General features: G+C 47.3%; 1 protein-coding gene across 1 annotated transcript in view; it reads left to right on the top strand.

The window, feature by feature from the left end:
* Positions 1-15,000, top strand: part of fryb (furry homolog b (Drosophila)) — a 58,534-nt gene that overhangs the window by 21,137 nt on the left and 22,397 nt on the right. Inside the window, exons 9-32 of the mRNA XM_030792245.1 lie at positions 356-448; positions 821-919; positions 1,973-2,074; positions 3,037-3,140; positions 3,529-3,637; positions 3,991-4,077; positions 4,407-4,578; positions 4,797-4,929; positions 5,127-5,234; positions 5,985-6,243; positions 6,790-6,972; positions 7,171-7,257; positions 7,487-7,746; positions 8,062-8,251; positions 8,422-8,546; positions 9,255-9,312; positions 9,575-9,666; positions 9,780-9,952; positions 10,970-11,130; positions 12,641-12,751; positions 12,925-13,079; positions 13,314-13,413; positions 13,564-13,735; positions 14,548-14,804. Coding sequence (XP_030648105.1) covers positions 356-448; positions 821-919; positions 1,973-2,074; positions 3,037-3,140; positions 3,529-3,637; positions 3,991-4,077; positions 4,407-4,578; positions 4,797-4,929; positions 5,127-5,234; positions 5,985-6,243; positions 6,790-6,972; positions 7,171-7,257; positions 7,487-7,746; positions 8,062-8,251; positions 8,422-8,546; positions 9,255-9,312; positions 9,575-9,666; positions 9,780-9,952; positions 10,970-11,130; positions 12,641-12,751; positions 12,925-13,079; positions 13,314-13,413; positions 13,564-13,735; positions 14,548-14,804 — 3,390 coding nt within the window. The remainder of the gene's footprint in view (positions 1-355; positions 449-820; positions 920-1,972; positions 2,075-3,036; positions 3,141-3,528; positions 3,638-3,990; positions 4,078-4,406; positions 4,579-4,796; positions 4,930-5,126; positions 5,235-5,984; positions 6,244-6,789; positions 6,973-7,170; positions 7,258-7,486; positions 7,747-8,061; positions 8,252-8,421; positions 8,547-9,254; positions 9,313-9,574; positions 9,667-9,779; positions 9,953-10,969; positions 11,131-12,640; positions 12,752-12,924; positions 13,080-13,313; positions 13,414-13,563; positions 13,736-14,547; positions 14,805-15,000) is intronic.

Below are 15,000 nucleotides of genomic sequence, written 5' to 3'. Positions count from 1 at the left end.
ACTCATCCATACATGCACACACACACACACACACACACACACACACACACACTCACCCATGACCCATGCATACAGTCAGAGACACTCTGGTTTCCATTTCTTCTCTTTGCTAACCCTCATTTGTAGACCAACTTACAGTTATCATTTTTTTATGTCAGAGGTCACACACCTCTTAGGGTTAAATGCTTTGCTTTGCAGCGTGTTAGTAAACCGTCGTATCTCGGGTTTAAAGCGATGACCGAGTCGCTGTGTCATCACCGTTGCCTAATTTCCTCCCTTATCATTCGTTCTGTTGTGATCAGGAATGAGGAATGCATGTGTTGGAGTGGTGAAAAATATTGTCTCTGTCTTGCAGGAGTGCGCACAGTATTTTTTGGAAGTGAAAGACAAGGACATTAAGCACTCCCTGGCCGGACTGTTTGTGGAGATCCTGGTGCCTGTGGCCGCTGTGAGTATTCATCTGGACAGTCATTTACAGAATCAACCTCCCTCCCTCTCCAACGCTGAAATATAATGATATTGACTGTCTCTCTCTCTCTCTCTGTCCCTCTCTCTCTCTCTCTGTCCCTCTCTCTCTCTCTCTCTCTCTCTCTCTGTCTCTCTCTCTCTCTCTCTCTCTCTCTCTCTCTCTGTCCCTCTCTCTCTCTCTCTGTCCCTCTCTCTCTCTCTCTCTCTCTCTCTCTCTCTCCTGTCTCTGTCCCTCTCTCTCTCTCTCTCTCTCTCTCTCTCTCTGTCCCTCTCTCTCTCTCTCTCTCTCTCTCTCTCTCTCTCTCTGTCCCTCTCTCTCTCTCTCTCTCTCTCTCTCTCTCTCTCTGTGCAGACTGTGAAGAACGAGGTGAATGTGCCCTGTCTGAGGAACTTTGTGGAAAGTTTATATGACACGACATTAGACCTCTCGTCCAGGAAAAAGCACTCTCTGGTCTGTCACTCACCTGTTGTGTTCTTCATAGTAAAGATGTTTGTGGCTTTTGTGCGTCTGCGAATATCCTACAGCCGTTAAAAACAAAAAACAGAAAACACAAAAAGGTTTTGTTTAACTGTGTTTCTTAGAGCGTGTCTCACCCACTGTGTGCGGGGTCACACCCACACTGGCTGTCATGTGAACGTGTAATTGCAGCCGGAGAAACACGCGGCTCTCCCGGGTTGTATGTCACTAATTGTTAACCTTGATCGGTCGTTGGCGCCTTCCTTGTAAATCTTTAAATATTTGTCCGAGAGATGCCAAGTCGTACAGTAAATATGGTTTGACAGGGATAATTCTGAAGAAAATGTAGTGCATTCCAAAGCTGTTCTTGTACTTGTACGTGCACTGAACTTCTCCTGTTATGTCAGTCTTAACCTGCCAGTTTCACATCCTCAGAAATTCTCAGAAAGTCTATGATGCTCGTCCCTGAATTCAGGCTCTGTTTAATCTACTCAACCAGCTGCAAGGACAATACGACACATACCTGTCAAATAAGCGTGTGAAGTATCTGAATGACTGGGCCCATTCTAAATTGTCCTCAGTGCTTTCTCTCCTTATGACTTGAGTCTGTCAATGAAGAGGAAAAATGTCTGTTTCAGTGATGATTCTGTAAGGCATTCGTGTGATGTTTCTCTTGTTTGGCCTCAGCACATTCAGCACCTGTTAGATTATCAATTATTCCAGTAGAAAAGGAGACAGATGAAAGGAGTCAGGTAAGAGTCAAATGTGACAGGGCTCAGTCATTCACATAATTCAAATTCAAATCAAGTCTGATCCTAGATCAGTCAAATGGCCACTAATTAGCCGGCATCGAGACGTGACGCGGTTTAAAGCCTCGGAGAACTGGACTGGGAACGCCTGATCGCAGAGACTCCAGGGAGACCCCATAAAACTGTACTCTAAGCACCAATCAGAGTGCAGCGTGGATATACAGCTGAGTAAGTGGCCAGGGCCTCTGGCGAATGCACTGCCTGTGCTGATCTGTTTCATGTCTCTCTCATTCTCTAGGCTCTGTACCCACTGGTGACCTGTCTGCTGTGCGTGAGTCAGAAACAGATCTTCCTCAACAGATGGCACGTCTTCCTCAACAACTGCCTGTCCAATCTCAAGGTGAGATCAGGAGATAGGACCGCAGAACACAGAACGCTGTCTTCCATCAGTGCCGGTTACATAAACATAACCCTCAAAGAACTCTAAATGAACGTGTTTGCGTGTACGGGGCTCTTTAGGAAATTGAGTACATAGCTGTGTAGATGGCTGTCAGGGCTTTTTTGGATGTTTTTACCCTTCCCCGTGTCAAGTTCACACAGAGTCAGGGCTCCCGCGGAAAAAGCAGCAGATCGCTTGTTAGAATGTGTGAGATACGGCAGGGAGGTCGACTGAGGAATGAGGAGAATGTTTGTCAGCGGTGTGGGAGAGAGACAGGCAGTACTGCCCGAACGCTCGGCGAAAATACTTCTTACCTCCTCAAACATTCTGTACTCTAGGCAGGCCGCTCAGCACCTGCAGAGGAGAACAGAGAGAGAGGGGGAGAGAGAGAGAGAGAGAGAGAGAGAGAGAGAGGGAGAGAGAGAGGGAGAGAGGTTAAAGCGCCTCAGTGCTGAATGCTATGTGGGGGCGGAGCAGGAATGTTGACTGACAGGCCTCAGGCGGGGGACGTTTAGTCAAGTTTAATCATTTTTCAGACAGTCACATGCTCAGTCTGTCAGATACAGGCACTTGTTCCAACTGTCACCGCGACACCTCCAGTTTTTTATCGAGCCAATCTGTGTGTGTGTGTGTGTGTGTGTGTGTGTGTGTGTGTGTGTGACTGAGGTGCCAGGACATCCATAAAACTGTGGCCCTTTTCAAAGGCACAGAGGATTCATTCACTAGTTTGTCTCATTTCCTCGTGATAACTAAATCAGTTAATGATCTGATGAAATTAATAGTCATTTGAGAACCTGTCTCTCCACTTTTTTTCTTTTTTTTTTTTTAATCTTTTATACAAACAATAGATGGTCATTAAAAACAGCATGAAGTGCTTGTCTGGTCTGTTGTAATTTGTGGGTTGTTTTATTTCCTCCTATCAGAACAAAGATCCTAAAATGGCCAGGGTGGCTCTGGAGTCCCTGTACCGCCTTCTGTGGGTCTACATGATCCGAATCAAGTGTGAGAGCAACACTGCAACACAGAGGTACAGCGGATACTATACACACACACACATACGCAGACACACACATACATACACAGACACACACACACACAAACACACATACATACACACACACATACGCACGCATACACACACACACACACACACACACAAACACACATACATACACACAGACATACACAGACACACACATACATACACACACACACACACAAACACACATACACACACAGGCAAGCACACACACATACACAGACACACACATACACACGCACACATACACATACACACACACACACAGCCATGCACATACGCATATGTTCTTTGTATTTCTGACAGTGTTTTTCATCTCTCTGTCTTCTTCCTCTTTCTCCTCCTCTTCCTCCTCTTCCTCTGGTTCTTCCTCCAGTCGTTTGACGTCCATCATATCCACACTGTTCCCCAAGGGCTCGCGGAGTGTGGTGCCCAGAGACATGCCTCTCAACATCTTCGTCAAGATTATCCAGTTTATCGCACAGGTGTGTGACACCTCTGAATCTCTGGCAACACACACACACACACACACACACACACACATCCACACATGTACATGCACATACGTACAGATACACATCTGCAATGGCATGACTTATTACATTCTGAGGACACATATGTTCCCCTGCCCCCCCCCGTCCCCTCCCCTGAGAATTCTTAGAACCTGTACTTTATGTTCCACGCACACACACAAACACACACACACACACACACATACACACACACACACACACACTCACATACACACAGAGTTAGTGGAGGAACCTAATTGCTGGCGTTTTTTTATGCACAATTATGCAGCGTTTTCTTTCTTTCACTCTTTCCCGTGTGGATTCAGGAAAGACTTGATTTCGCGATGAAAGAGATCATCTGTGACCTGCTGAGCGTCGGCAAGTCCGCCAAAGCTTTCAGTCTTAACCCAGAGGTAAAGTTGGATCTCCAAACAAGTCGTGTTGCATGTTTGATATACTGTATTTATGTAACAGGAAGTTCATCTTTCACAAGCCTCTGGTGTTGCACAAACCGAGCTTGTTGTCAGACGTGTTTACTTTGTTAGTATTGTAACACGGGGTCCAGGAAGCATGTGAATTTTAAGGGAATGGTAGTGACAGATTTCCTTTGTCTGTTTGTTTTGATGCATCACCAAGGAACAGATCTCAACAGCACTCAGGAGAGTTCTGCAATTCTTCTCTTTTCCTTTCACAATGAAACAATCAGCCTCACCTAAACCGTGTGTGTGTGTGTGTGTTACAGAGGATGAACATTGCCCTGCGAGCGTTTCTGGTCATAGCAGACAGCCTGCAGCAGAAGGACGGAGAGCCTCCCATGCCAAACACAGGGGCCACGCTGCCCTCTGGAAACACCCTGAAGAAAAAGAAAACCTACCTTAGCAAAACACTCACCGAGGAGGAGGCCAAACTCATAGGTGTGTGTGTGTGTGTGTGTGTATGTATGAGAGATATGGTGTCTGTATGTAAGAAAGGGAGAGAGAGACATAGAGACAGAGAGAATGCATGTGTGTGTGCTGCGTGTGTGCGTGCGTGCTTGCGTGTGTACCTGTGTGTGTGTGCGTACGTGCATGTGTGTATATATGTATGTGTATACACTAAGCCATAGTTAGACAGCGTGTCTCTGTGTCTGTAGGTATGGCCCTGTACTATTCCCAGGTGAGGAAAGCCATTGATAACATCCTGAGACACCTGGATAAAGAGGTGGGCCGCTGTATGATGCTCACCAACGTACAGATGCTGAATAAGGAGCCAGAGGACATGATCACGTAAGCGCTGTAGTCTTCACTCCTCTCTCCTCCTGTCCTCACAAATGTGTCCTCACTACACATTACAATGTGGGGACCTAATTCAGCACCATTATAGCATCATTCGCTGGTGAATCACTCAAGAAAAACGTTCTTTCTTTCTGTCTCTCTCTCTCTCTCTCTCTCTCTCTCTCTCTCTCTCTCTCTCTCACTGACAGAGGGGAGAGGAAGCCGAAAATCGACCTGTTCAGGACGTGCGTCGCTGCGATCCCTCGGATCCTTCCGGACGGCATGTCTAAACCAGAGCTCATTGACCTGCTGTCCAGGTGCGCGTCCTCACATAAATCTCACACTCACAGTGTCTCCTATGGATCAATACTGCTCACTCACCTCCCTATTGTTTATTCACCTCCTTACTGCTCATTCACCTCCTCACTGCTCACTCACCTCCCCACTGCATGTTCACCTCCCTACTGCTCATTCACCTCCCTACTGTTCGTTCTCTTCCCCACTGCGTATTCACCTCCTTACTGCTCATACACCTCCCTACTGCTCATTCACCTCCCTACTGTTCATTCACCTCTCCATAGCTCATTCACCTCCCTACTGTTCATTCACCTCTCCATAGCTCATTCACCTCCCCGCTGAGAACACGCCTTGCCCTCATTATTGCGGGGGGAATAAAAATCCCCTTTCCCTTGAACACTTTTTGAAGCAGAGTCTCTCCATGCCTCTCAGCTCAGACCAGCCTACAGCCAGCCAAGATGTCCCCCCGTAATCTGTCCACAGGCTCTGACTAATTTAATATGATTGGTTTAACTTAAGCTCCTTTGGTGAAAGCTCTCTGGAGGATAAAGTCATTTAAAAGATACCTTTACACTGAGGTGAACTAAGGCAGCTGTGAGGAGACTTGGGTTTTGAGGCTGGGAATCTGACCTGAGATCTGATGAAGGAAGCGCTGGGAGGCCTAGCAGTCTGTTTCCACTGATAAATCGACTGAATATGTCTTATACACAAAAACTCTTTGGTGAAACCAAATCATCTCTCACTCATCCGCTTTGCCCCTCCCCCCTCAGACTCACTGTCCACATGGACGACGAGCTGCGTCTCATCGCCCAGAATTCCTTGCAAAGCCTCCTGCTCGACTTCTACGACTGGCGGGAGGACGTACTGTTTGGCTACACTAACTTCCTCCTGCGGGAGGTGCAGGACACGCACCAGGGGCTGCAGGACTCCTCAGTCAAACTGCTCCTGCAGCTGTTGACGCAGTGGAGGCTGGCGCTGCAGATGCCAGGCAAACGCTCTGCAGAGGTAACGTCCGTTAAACACTCTGTGGCATTTCATAAGAGCGTGCTGAAATGCTGAAATGTTTCAATGACAGAATGTTTAGCCAATGAAAGGCAATGTATCCAAAGAACAACGCCTCCCCAGCCTTCATTAAGATGTCCTGACTCTCAGTATCTTCTTAAATAGAAAGACATGTCTCGATCCAAAGTCAGTTTGGTTTTTATATAACTGTGAATGAAGTCTAACTCCCCCGTTGTTGTGTAATTTACAGTTGCATAAACCATATGGTGAGAGCGCTGAACCGTGTGTGTCTCAGAATATTCTTATGTATTGACTACATGCATTACTGTTAGACCTGACCCCATCTGTGTGTGTGTGTGTGTGTGTGTGTGTGTGTGTATTGGTGCGTTGGTGTGTGTGTGTGTGTGTGTGTGTGTGTGTGTGTGTGTGTGTGTGTGTGTACGGGTGCGTTGGGGTGTGTGTGTGTGTGTGTGTGTGTGTGTGTACGGGTGCGTTGGGGTGTGTGTGTGTGGGTGTGTGGCTGTGGCTGTTTATGGGTGCGTGTGTGTGTGTGTGTGTATGCGCGCGTTCCAGATGGCCTATGGAGGTCCTAGCCCTCGGTTACCCACAGAGCGAAGTCCTCATTGCACTGTGCTGCATGCGGTGGAGGGTCTGGCTCTGTTGTTACTGTGTTCCTGTCAGACCAGTACGCGTAAACTGGCTGTGGCCGTGCTCCGCGAGATACGCTGTCTCTTCAGCGCCATTGGCCAGGCTGAGGTAAGAGCCCGCCCACTCGTGTGTGATCGGCGTGATGTCTGTAGTTTTGGCTGAGTAAAGCTGCTTTTTGTACTCGTTCCCGTTCAGTGTATTGTGTGTAGTTGTAGCTGTGTGACACTTGTTTGTAATAGCTTATGTTTGGCGTGTTGTGTGTAGTTTTGCGTGAAGCTCATGTCTTGGTCACTCTCTGTCCTGTAGGATGATGATAAGCCCATGATTGAGGTGATGGACCAGTTGAGTCCCAATGTTCTGGACAGCTTTGTCCACCTGGCTGTGTCTGACTCAGTAAGTACTCCTGCTCTCCTACATAGTAGTGTGCGAGTGCATGAGTGTGTGTGTCTGTGTGTGTGCGCGTATGCGTGAGTCTGTGTGAGTGTGTGTTTGTGTGTCTGTGTGTGTGTCTGTGTCTGTGTGTGTGTGCGTGCGCACGTGTGTGTGTGTGTGTGTGTGTGTGTGAGTGTGTGTTTGTCGGAGCAAGTGTGCATGTGCTCATCATGCCCTGTCTTTTCCCCAGGCCACGCTGCCTCTGAATCATCACGTTGACCTGCAGTGGCTGGTGGAGTGGAACGCCCGCCTGTTAAACAGCCACTACGACGTGAAGAGTCCCTCTCACGTCTGGATCTTCGCTCAGTCTGTGAAAGACCCCTGGGTCCTGTGTCTACACAGTTTCCTTCGACAGGAGCACTTACCCAAGCACTGCCCCACTGCCCTCAGCTATGCCTGGCCCTACGCCTTCACACGCCTGCAGCTCCTCATGCCTCTGGTCGACCCCAAGTGAGTGACTGTTCCCGCCACACTGCACGCACTGAAACACAGACTCACATTAGAAACCTACCTGTCAGTAGAGACTCACAGTAGAGACACTTTGACTCTCTTTGTTTCTCAGTAGAGACTCTCTGACTCTCTGTGTCTCTCAGTAGTGACTCTGACTCGGTGACAACCTGTGTCTCTCAGTAGAGACTCTCTGACTCTCTGTGTCACTCAGTAGAGACTCTCTGATTCTCTGTCTCTCTCAGTAGAGACTCTGACTCTCTCTGTCTCTCAGTATAGACTCTCTGACTCCCTGTGTCTTTTGCTTGTGCCCTGCAGTAGCCCTGTGTATGCCAAAAAGACCAGCACAGCTGGGCCGGTGGACGGCTACGTCAGTCTCTGGAGGAACTATCTGATCCTGTGTCTGGGCGTGGCCAAGCCCAGCATCATGAGCCCTGGTCACCTCCGAGCCTCCACCCCTGAGATCATGGCCACCACCCCCGACGGCAGCATCACCTACGACAATAAGGTACCAAAGCTCAATGTGTCTTTCAGAATGCTACCAAGCTGACAATAACGTATGTGTTACATGTATGTTAAACTAACTCTGTGTGTGCATGTGCGTGCGTTTGTGTTTGTGTGTGTCTGTCTGTCTTTCTGTGTGTGTGTGTGTGTTTATCTTTGTGTGTGTTATATCAGGTGATTGGCACTCCCTCAGTGGCCTGGCTCTTGAAGCAGCTCGTTCCTCTGATGAGAGCGGAAAGCATCGAGATCACAGAGTCTCTGGTCCTGGGCTTTGGCTGCACTAATTCTTTGGTGTTCAGGTAAATTCCTGTCTCGAAAGATCAGCAACCCAACAGAACACAGACAGGAGCTCAGTGTATCATACTCGCAAAAGATTCAACACCTGTGCACTTCAGTTCACGAGCACTAGAGAAAGGGTCAGAAAGTTAAAGAACATTCTGGTAAAAATGAGGTTCTTGTAAAGGTTGTGAGGAGGAGGGATACTCCTCTGACATTCCTGCCATGACCAGAATAGCTCCCATACCGCAGTGATGTTTCCGCTATGTTAAGCTTTAGACATTTCGCTTTGACATCAAAGGTGTGGTATGTCGTTTTAGCAGAAAATATTTCACTGCAGCGTAAAAGGTTTTCATTTTGAAAGGGACCTATTTTTTTTCCATAGAGGTATGATTTCCTAGCCCAGACATCTTCACATACATCTCTCTGGCATTTATTATGAAGTATGTCTTTCAACTCGACCCATTTTTACTTGAAATGGTCGATTAATTTCAGATTATTTTTTTTTTCTTACTCAAACACTTTGAGGTTTGACGCGCTTAATTTGTATTCTGCCTGTCTTGGAAGTCACTTTAGATAAAAGTGTCTGCTAAAGGAATAAATGTAAATATAAGTAAGTGTAAGAGTGAGTGAAGATTCATTCACTTTAACTGTCATTTTGAGACTTGAGTGGAAGCCACAGTAGACACTCTCTGGTCCTCATTGGTGCTCTGTGTCTTTGTCTGTAAAAGGGAGCTGGTGGAGGAACTCCACCCGCTGATGAAGGAAGCCCTGGAGCGAAGGCCCGAGGTGAGATTGTGTTGATTGCGTACCGTTTCCATGGAAACCCTTTAGCCCTCAGTGAACGATTTGAAAGAACAGTGAATAAACTTTGTAAACCTTTCCTCGATTCCTTCGTGTTTCTGTCGAACTCCCTGGGCGAACTAAAGAGTCAGACTGCAGTAGAAGGTGTATGATTAACTAAAGCCTCTGGTTTTGTGTGTGTGTGTGTGTGTGTGTGTGTGTGTGTGTGTGTGTGTGTGTGTGTGTGTATGTGTGTGTGCGCGCGCAGAATAAAAAACGGCGGGAGAGGAGAGACCTCCTCAGACTCCAGTTGCTGCGTATCTTCGAGCTGCTGGCCGACGCCGGGGTCATCAGTGACAGGTGGGCCAAAGACCCTGTCCCTTTATATGCACACACAGTTAAACCTTCACCTTTGACCCTCTGAATGATAGAGATGGAAAAGTGAAAGGTGCTTCCTGTTGCTTGTGCTTCAGCACTAACGGAGCACTGGAGAGGGACTCCCTGGCCATGGGAGCTCTGTTTCTGGAATACGTGGATCTGACCCGCATGCTCCTGGAGGCGGAGAACGACAAGGAGCTGGAGATCCTGAAGGACATCCGCGCTCACTTCAGCGGCATGGTGGCCAACCTCATCCAGTGTGTCCCCGGTAAGGACAGAGGCCGGTTTTCTCAGACTGACCTGTCACCGTTCACATAATATAATAGACACACTTGTCCTCACTCGTCCTGGGTCAAACAGATCAAATATAAGGATTTGAAATAGCAGAATGACTGACCACTGTTTCAATTCCCATCAAGTGAAGTACTATCCTTTCATTTCTTTGTTCTTCCAACCTTGCTCTTTCCAGTGTGTCCCCAGTAGTGATAAAGACTGTCTCTTACACACAGCCCGGTATTCTCTGGCTGACCAATCACTCTTCACATATAGACACACTTGACCTGGATCAGATATAAGAATTTGAAGTATCTGAATTATTGAGCCATGCCCCACTTTTCCTCTGTGCTTCTCTTCCTTATTCTTTCGGCCTTGCTCTTTAATTAACAAGATACATGTGTGTGGGAGACGCTGTCAGGCATTTGTGTGATGTTTGGTATTTGTTTCAACACACTCAGTCCTGTTAGAATTGTACTGACTTCAGTAGAGAAGAACGGGGAAGAATGTGTCCTGTCATGCAGCAGATGCCAGGGTGCACGGCTAGAAATAGAATCGCTGGAAGGCTGATTAATATGCGACGGACGCAAACCATGCCCTCTCCACCTCCTGTGTGCGTAATCCTGTCAGACAGAGCGATCCGGGCCTCGGCTGGGAAAAACTCTGGATGTGTTACCAACCGTGCGTCTGTTTGTGTGGTCGTCAGGGCACCACTGGTGGTTTTGGGATGTGTTACTGACTCTCTCTCTTTCTCTCTCTCTCTCTCTCTCTCTCTCTCCTTCTCTGTCTCTCTCTCTCTCTTTCTCTGTCTCTGTCTCTGTCTCTCTCTCTCTCTCTCTCTCACTCTCTCTCTCTCCTTCTCTGTCTCTCTCTCTCTCTCTCTCTCTCTGTCTCTCTCACTCTCTCTCTCTATCTCTCTCTCTCTCTCTCTCTCTCTCTGTCTCTCTCACTCTCTCTCTCTCTCTCTCTCTCTCTCTCTCTCTCTCTCTCTTTCTCTGTGTCTGGTCTTTAGTGCATCACCGGCGGTTCCTCTTTCCCCAGCAGAGCTTAAGGCATCACCTCTTCATCCTCTTCAGCCAATGGGCGGGGCCATTCAGCGTCATGTTCACCCCGCTGGATCGCTATAGCGACCGTAACCACCAGATCACTCGTTACCAGTACTGTGCCCTGAAGGTATACATTAAAACCTCTCTCCTTCTCTCTTTTTCCCACTCCCCTTTCACTGTTCACCGTTTCTCAGTGAAAAACCGATATTTCCCGTTATTCATCTCTGGGCCAGGGAGAGATAGGAACCACTCATTTCTGTGCATCTCTCCCTCTTGTTTTTTTGTTTTTGTTTGTTTGTTTGGTTGGTTTATGGTACAGTGCACCGACTCACAGGGCACAGTCTTAAAAGGGACAGATTCTAAATGAAGCAGAAAGGAGGATCCATTTGAGTGAAACTCATCTAAAAGACGCCTCTTATGTTTTTTGCCAGCGACTTTGTGTGGAAAAATAAAGACGGCAGAGAACGTAGTAAACCTGAAGGCTCTGATCAAAAGGAAAACGTCTCCTTTGTGAGGGAGGTTTTAAATGTAATGTCGGAGTCAGGAGGCTTGCACTGAAGTCAAATGGAAATACCCCAGATTTGCAGGTTGAAAAGGAAATAACCTGTAATTGGCTGAACAATGGCTGGGTGTACGTTGTTGGGGGGGGGGGGGGGGAATAAAAATTCCCCAGTTCTGTCATTTTCCTCGTCCAAACGTGTACTGTGTTAGATGGTGCCAGATGATCTAATGGTTTTGAATGGTTTTAAAGGCGTACATTTCCCATTCTGTGACTATACTGGTCATTCTTAAGAAAAGTATGTAATTCCAAACCAGGCATAACATTTTGTGCACAATAGACTGATATGCCTTCCTGCTCGCCTCCCTGTCTTTGCCTCTCAGACTTTTCCGTTTTCCACCGTGTGTTTCAGTCCCTTGCAGCCACGAGGTTCACAGCAACACCCGGAATTGCGTTTCTCTTGTGTGTCTGTGTGTGTGTGTGTGTCTGTGTGTCTGTGTGTGTGTGTGTGTGTGTTGTTGTGTCTGTGTGTCTGTGTGTGTGTGTGTGTGTGTGTGTGTGCGTGCGTGTGTGTGTGCGTGTCTGTGTGTCTGTGTGTGTGTGTTTTTGGAGGGTTTTGTTTGCCTGATGAGGTCATGCATAACTGAGGTCATGTTTTAACTGAGTCTGTAAGGTGTGTGAGAAAGACATCAGCCTTGTGGGCAGATTTCTTTGTTTGAGCTCCTGATACTGATCCTGATCCTGATGCATTGTGGGTCTCACCCTTGTACCTCTACTCTTACCTGACTCCTTTACCTCATGTCCTTTTCTAATAAAGTTTCTAACAGAGATTTTTTTCTAACAGAGATATTGTTGAGGTTTTCTCCTATGCAGTAGAATAATATTAGTGGCATTTAGGAGCGCAGTGAATGGCAAAAGGTGCACGGAGGAGTCTTGGTCATTCAAGTTTAGCATATAGGCAAAGCAAGGCAAGTTTATTTATACAGCGCATTTCGTACACAAGGCTGTTCGACGTGCTTCACGCAAGGCGTATAAAACATCGGACAAAAACAAACAAAAAGAGATACATACCCGTCTACCCCACGTCCGTGCAGCGGCGTGCCTGAAACTGTTTCACGTTTACTGTTTTCTCCCTCAGGCCATGTCGGCTGTGCTGTGCTGTGGTCCTGTCTTTGACAACGTGGGCCTGTCTCCGGACGGCTACCTCTACAAATGGCTGGACAACATTCTGGGCTGTCCCGACCTGCGGGTAAGGCGAGCCTCTCCTCCATCCGCGGTCGGTTTTTTACCGGCCGCTTCTCTCCGACTTTTCACCTGATGCTTCATTAGTGTCAGTGAGTGTGTGTATATATTGTGTTGCTAACGCACTGGCTGTGTTTTTGTTTTGTTCCCCACTCTGCCCTGTGTGGTCACATGACCCAGGTCCATAGACTGGGCTGTGAGGTGGTTATTTTGCTCTTGGAGCTGAACGCTGACCAGGTGAACCTGTTCAACTGGGCGGTGGACCGATGTTTTACTGGGTCGTACCAGCTGGCCTCCGGCTGCTTCAAGGCTATCGCCACCGTCTGTGGGAGCAGGTACGAGAACTGCCCTAGTCTCAGCACCGGGAATTCATCAACATTATCACCTTTACACACAACTCTGTCACTTGTCTTTATTTCACAAGCAGTTCTTACTCATTTATTTTGTTATTTTAACTTGTTTTGTTTATTTTTATGCTCTGAATTTTTTTTTTTTATCTAGGATTATTTATTGTCTCTGTCGCTGTTATTATTTTTGTTGTTGTGAAATATCTGTTTATTTATTTTCAGAAATTACCCATGTGACATTGTGACCCTCCTAAACTTGGTGCTTTTCAAGTCTTCTGACACAAGCCGTGAAATTTATGAGATATCCATGCAGCTAATGCAGGTACAAACAAACAAACAAACAAACAGACGAACAAACAAAATAAAAAAACAACAGGAGAGACATGTCAAATCAAATGTGATCTTCTGAAACGTAGACAGTTTTAGTTTGATAAATGATTTCTTTTTCTTTCCTTTTTTGCGTGTGGATTAGGTCCTAGAGACCAAGCTGTCTGTTTATTCGAAGAGGATCGTTGGGCAGAAATCAGGAAATATCTTGTACGGGACTCACGGGCCATTACCCCCCCTGTACAGTGTCTCACTGTCTCAGCTTTCCAACCAGCTCGCCTGCATGTACCCCGAACTCACACTGCCTCTCTTCTCAGGTAATACAGCGTGTGTGTGTGTGTGTGTGTGTGTGTGTGTGTGTGTGTGTGTGTGTGTGAATATGTCTGTGTGTATGTGTATGTGTGTGTATGAATATGTCTGTGTGTGTGTGTGTGTGTGTCAGACCTGGGTGAAGACAGAGATGAAATATTCGAATGATGAGGCTGTGTCCCACTACACTCTAGGTGTCTTGACCTTGCTCTCATGACAGCTAAGCTAATTTGACCACATAGGGGAAAACCATGATAAATGCTTGTTTGGTGTTGCTTCAGTGTATCTGGTCCTGTTCCGGTCTTCATAACTTCAGCGGAAAGGGACATAAAGAAAGAATATAAGAGCATAGAGAATGTAATGTAAACGCTATGTCTGCGTTTTGGCCCAGGTCTGGTCTGTGTGTGACAGTTCACACTGTCGCTCTCTGTAAACAGTGCCAGAGGACAGAGCCTGAATTCCTCAGCCTGTAACTGCAGGAGTTTTTGCTTGACCTGTAGACCTCTCTGTTTTTCCGTCTGTGACCTGTAGACCTCTCTGTCTTTCCGTCTGTGCTGTGAGAACCGTCTGCAGCTGTGTGCAAACTGTACTCCACCCCAGTATAAATACACATCTGTGTGTCTGTGGCTGAAGCTGGTTAGTCTGGCTGCAGTGTTTCTCTCAGTCATGTAACTCTTCTCTCTCTGTCTCTCTCTCTGTCTCTCTCTCTATCTCTCTCTAATGCTGTTTTTCTTCTGTTTTTTTCCTCCTACACATTCTCACCTTCACATTCCACACTCTCTGAAAACACGCACACACACACACACACACACACACACAGAGGTCAGCCAGAGGTTTCCCACCACTCACCCTAACGGCAGACAGATCATGCTGACCTACCTGCTGCCGTGGCTGAATAACATTGAGCTGGTGGACACGGGCCTGCTCCCGCCCGCCTCCAGCCCCTGCACGCCGGAGGAGGAGGCCAGGGAGCAGGCCGACCAAATGGGCCTCACCCACAGGCTGAAAGGCACAGGCTGGGGCTCCCTGCAGGCCACCTCACTGGTCCTCAACAACCTCATGTTTATGACCGCCAAGGTACGGTTTCCTCTGACTGTCCAATGAATAGACCGGCTCAGGCGTTTTCATTCTGTCAGTAAATGGCCTAATACTGAACTTAGCTGTGACCCTTATGCAACACACAGCTCTTTAATGGCTGTATGCTTGGTTTGTATTCTGCACGTTTTGGAAATTGCTTTGGATAATTGTCTGCTAAATGAATAAATGAAAAGGG

This window comes from Chanos chanos, chromosome 15 (genome assembly GCF_902362185.1).
Source record: "Chanos chanos chromosome 15, fChaCha1.1, whole genome shotgun sequence".
Classification (NCBI taxonomy): Eukaryota; Metazoa; Chordata; class Actinopteri; order Gonorynchiformes; family Chanidae; genus Chanos; species Chanos chanos.
This window is presented reverse-complemented; position numbering and strand designations above follow the sequence as displayed.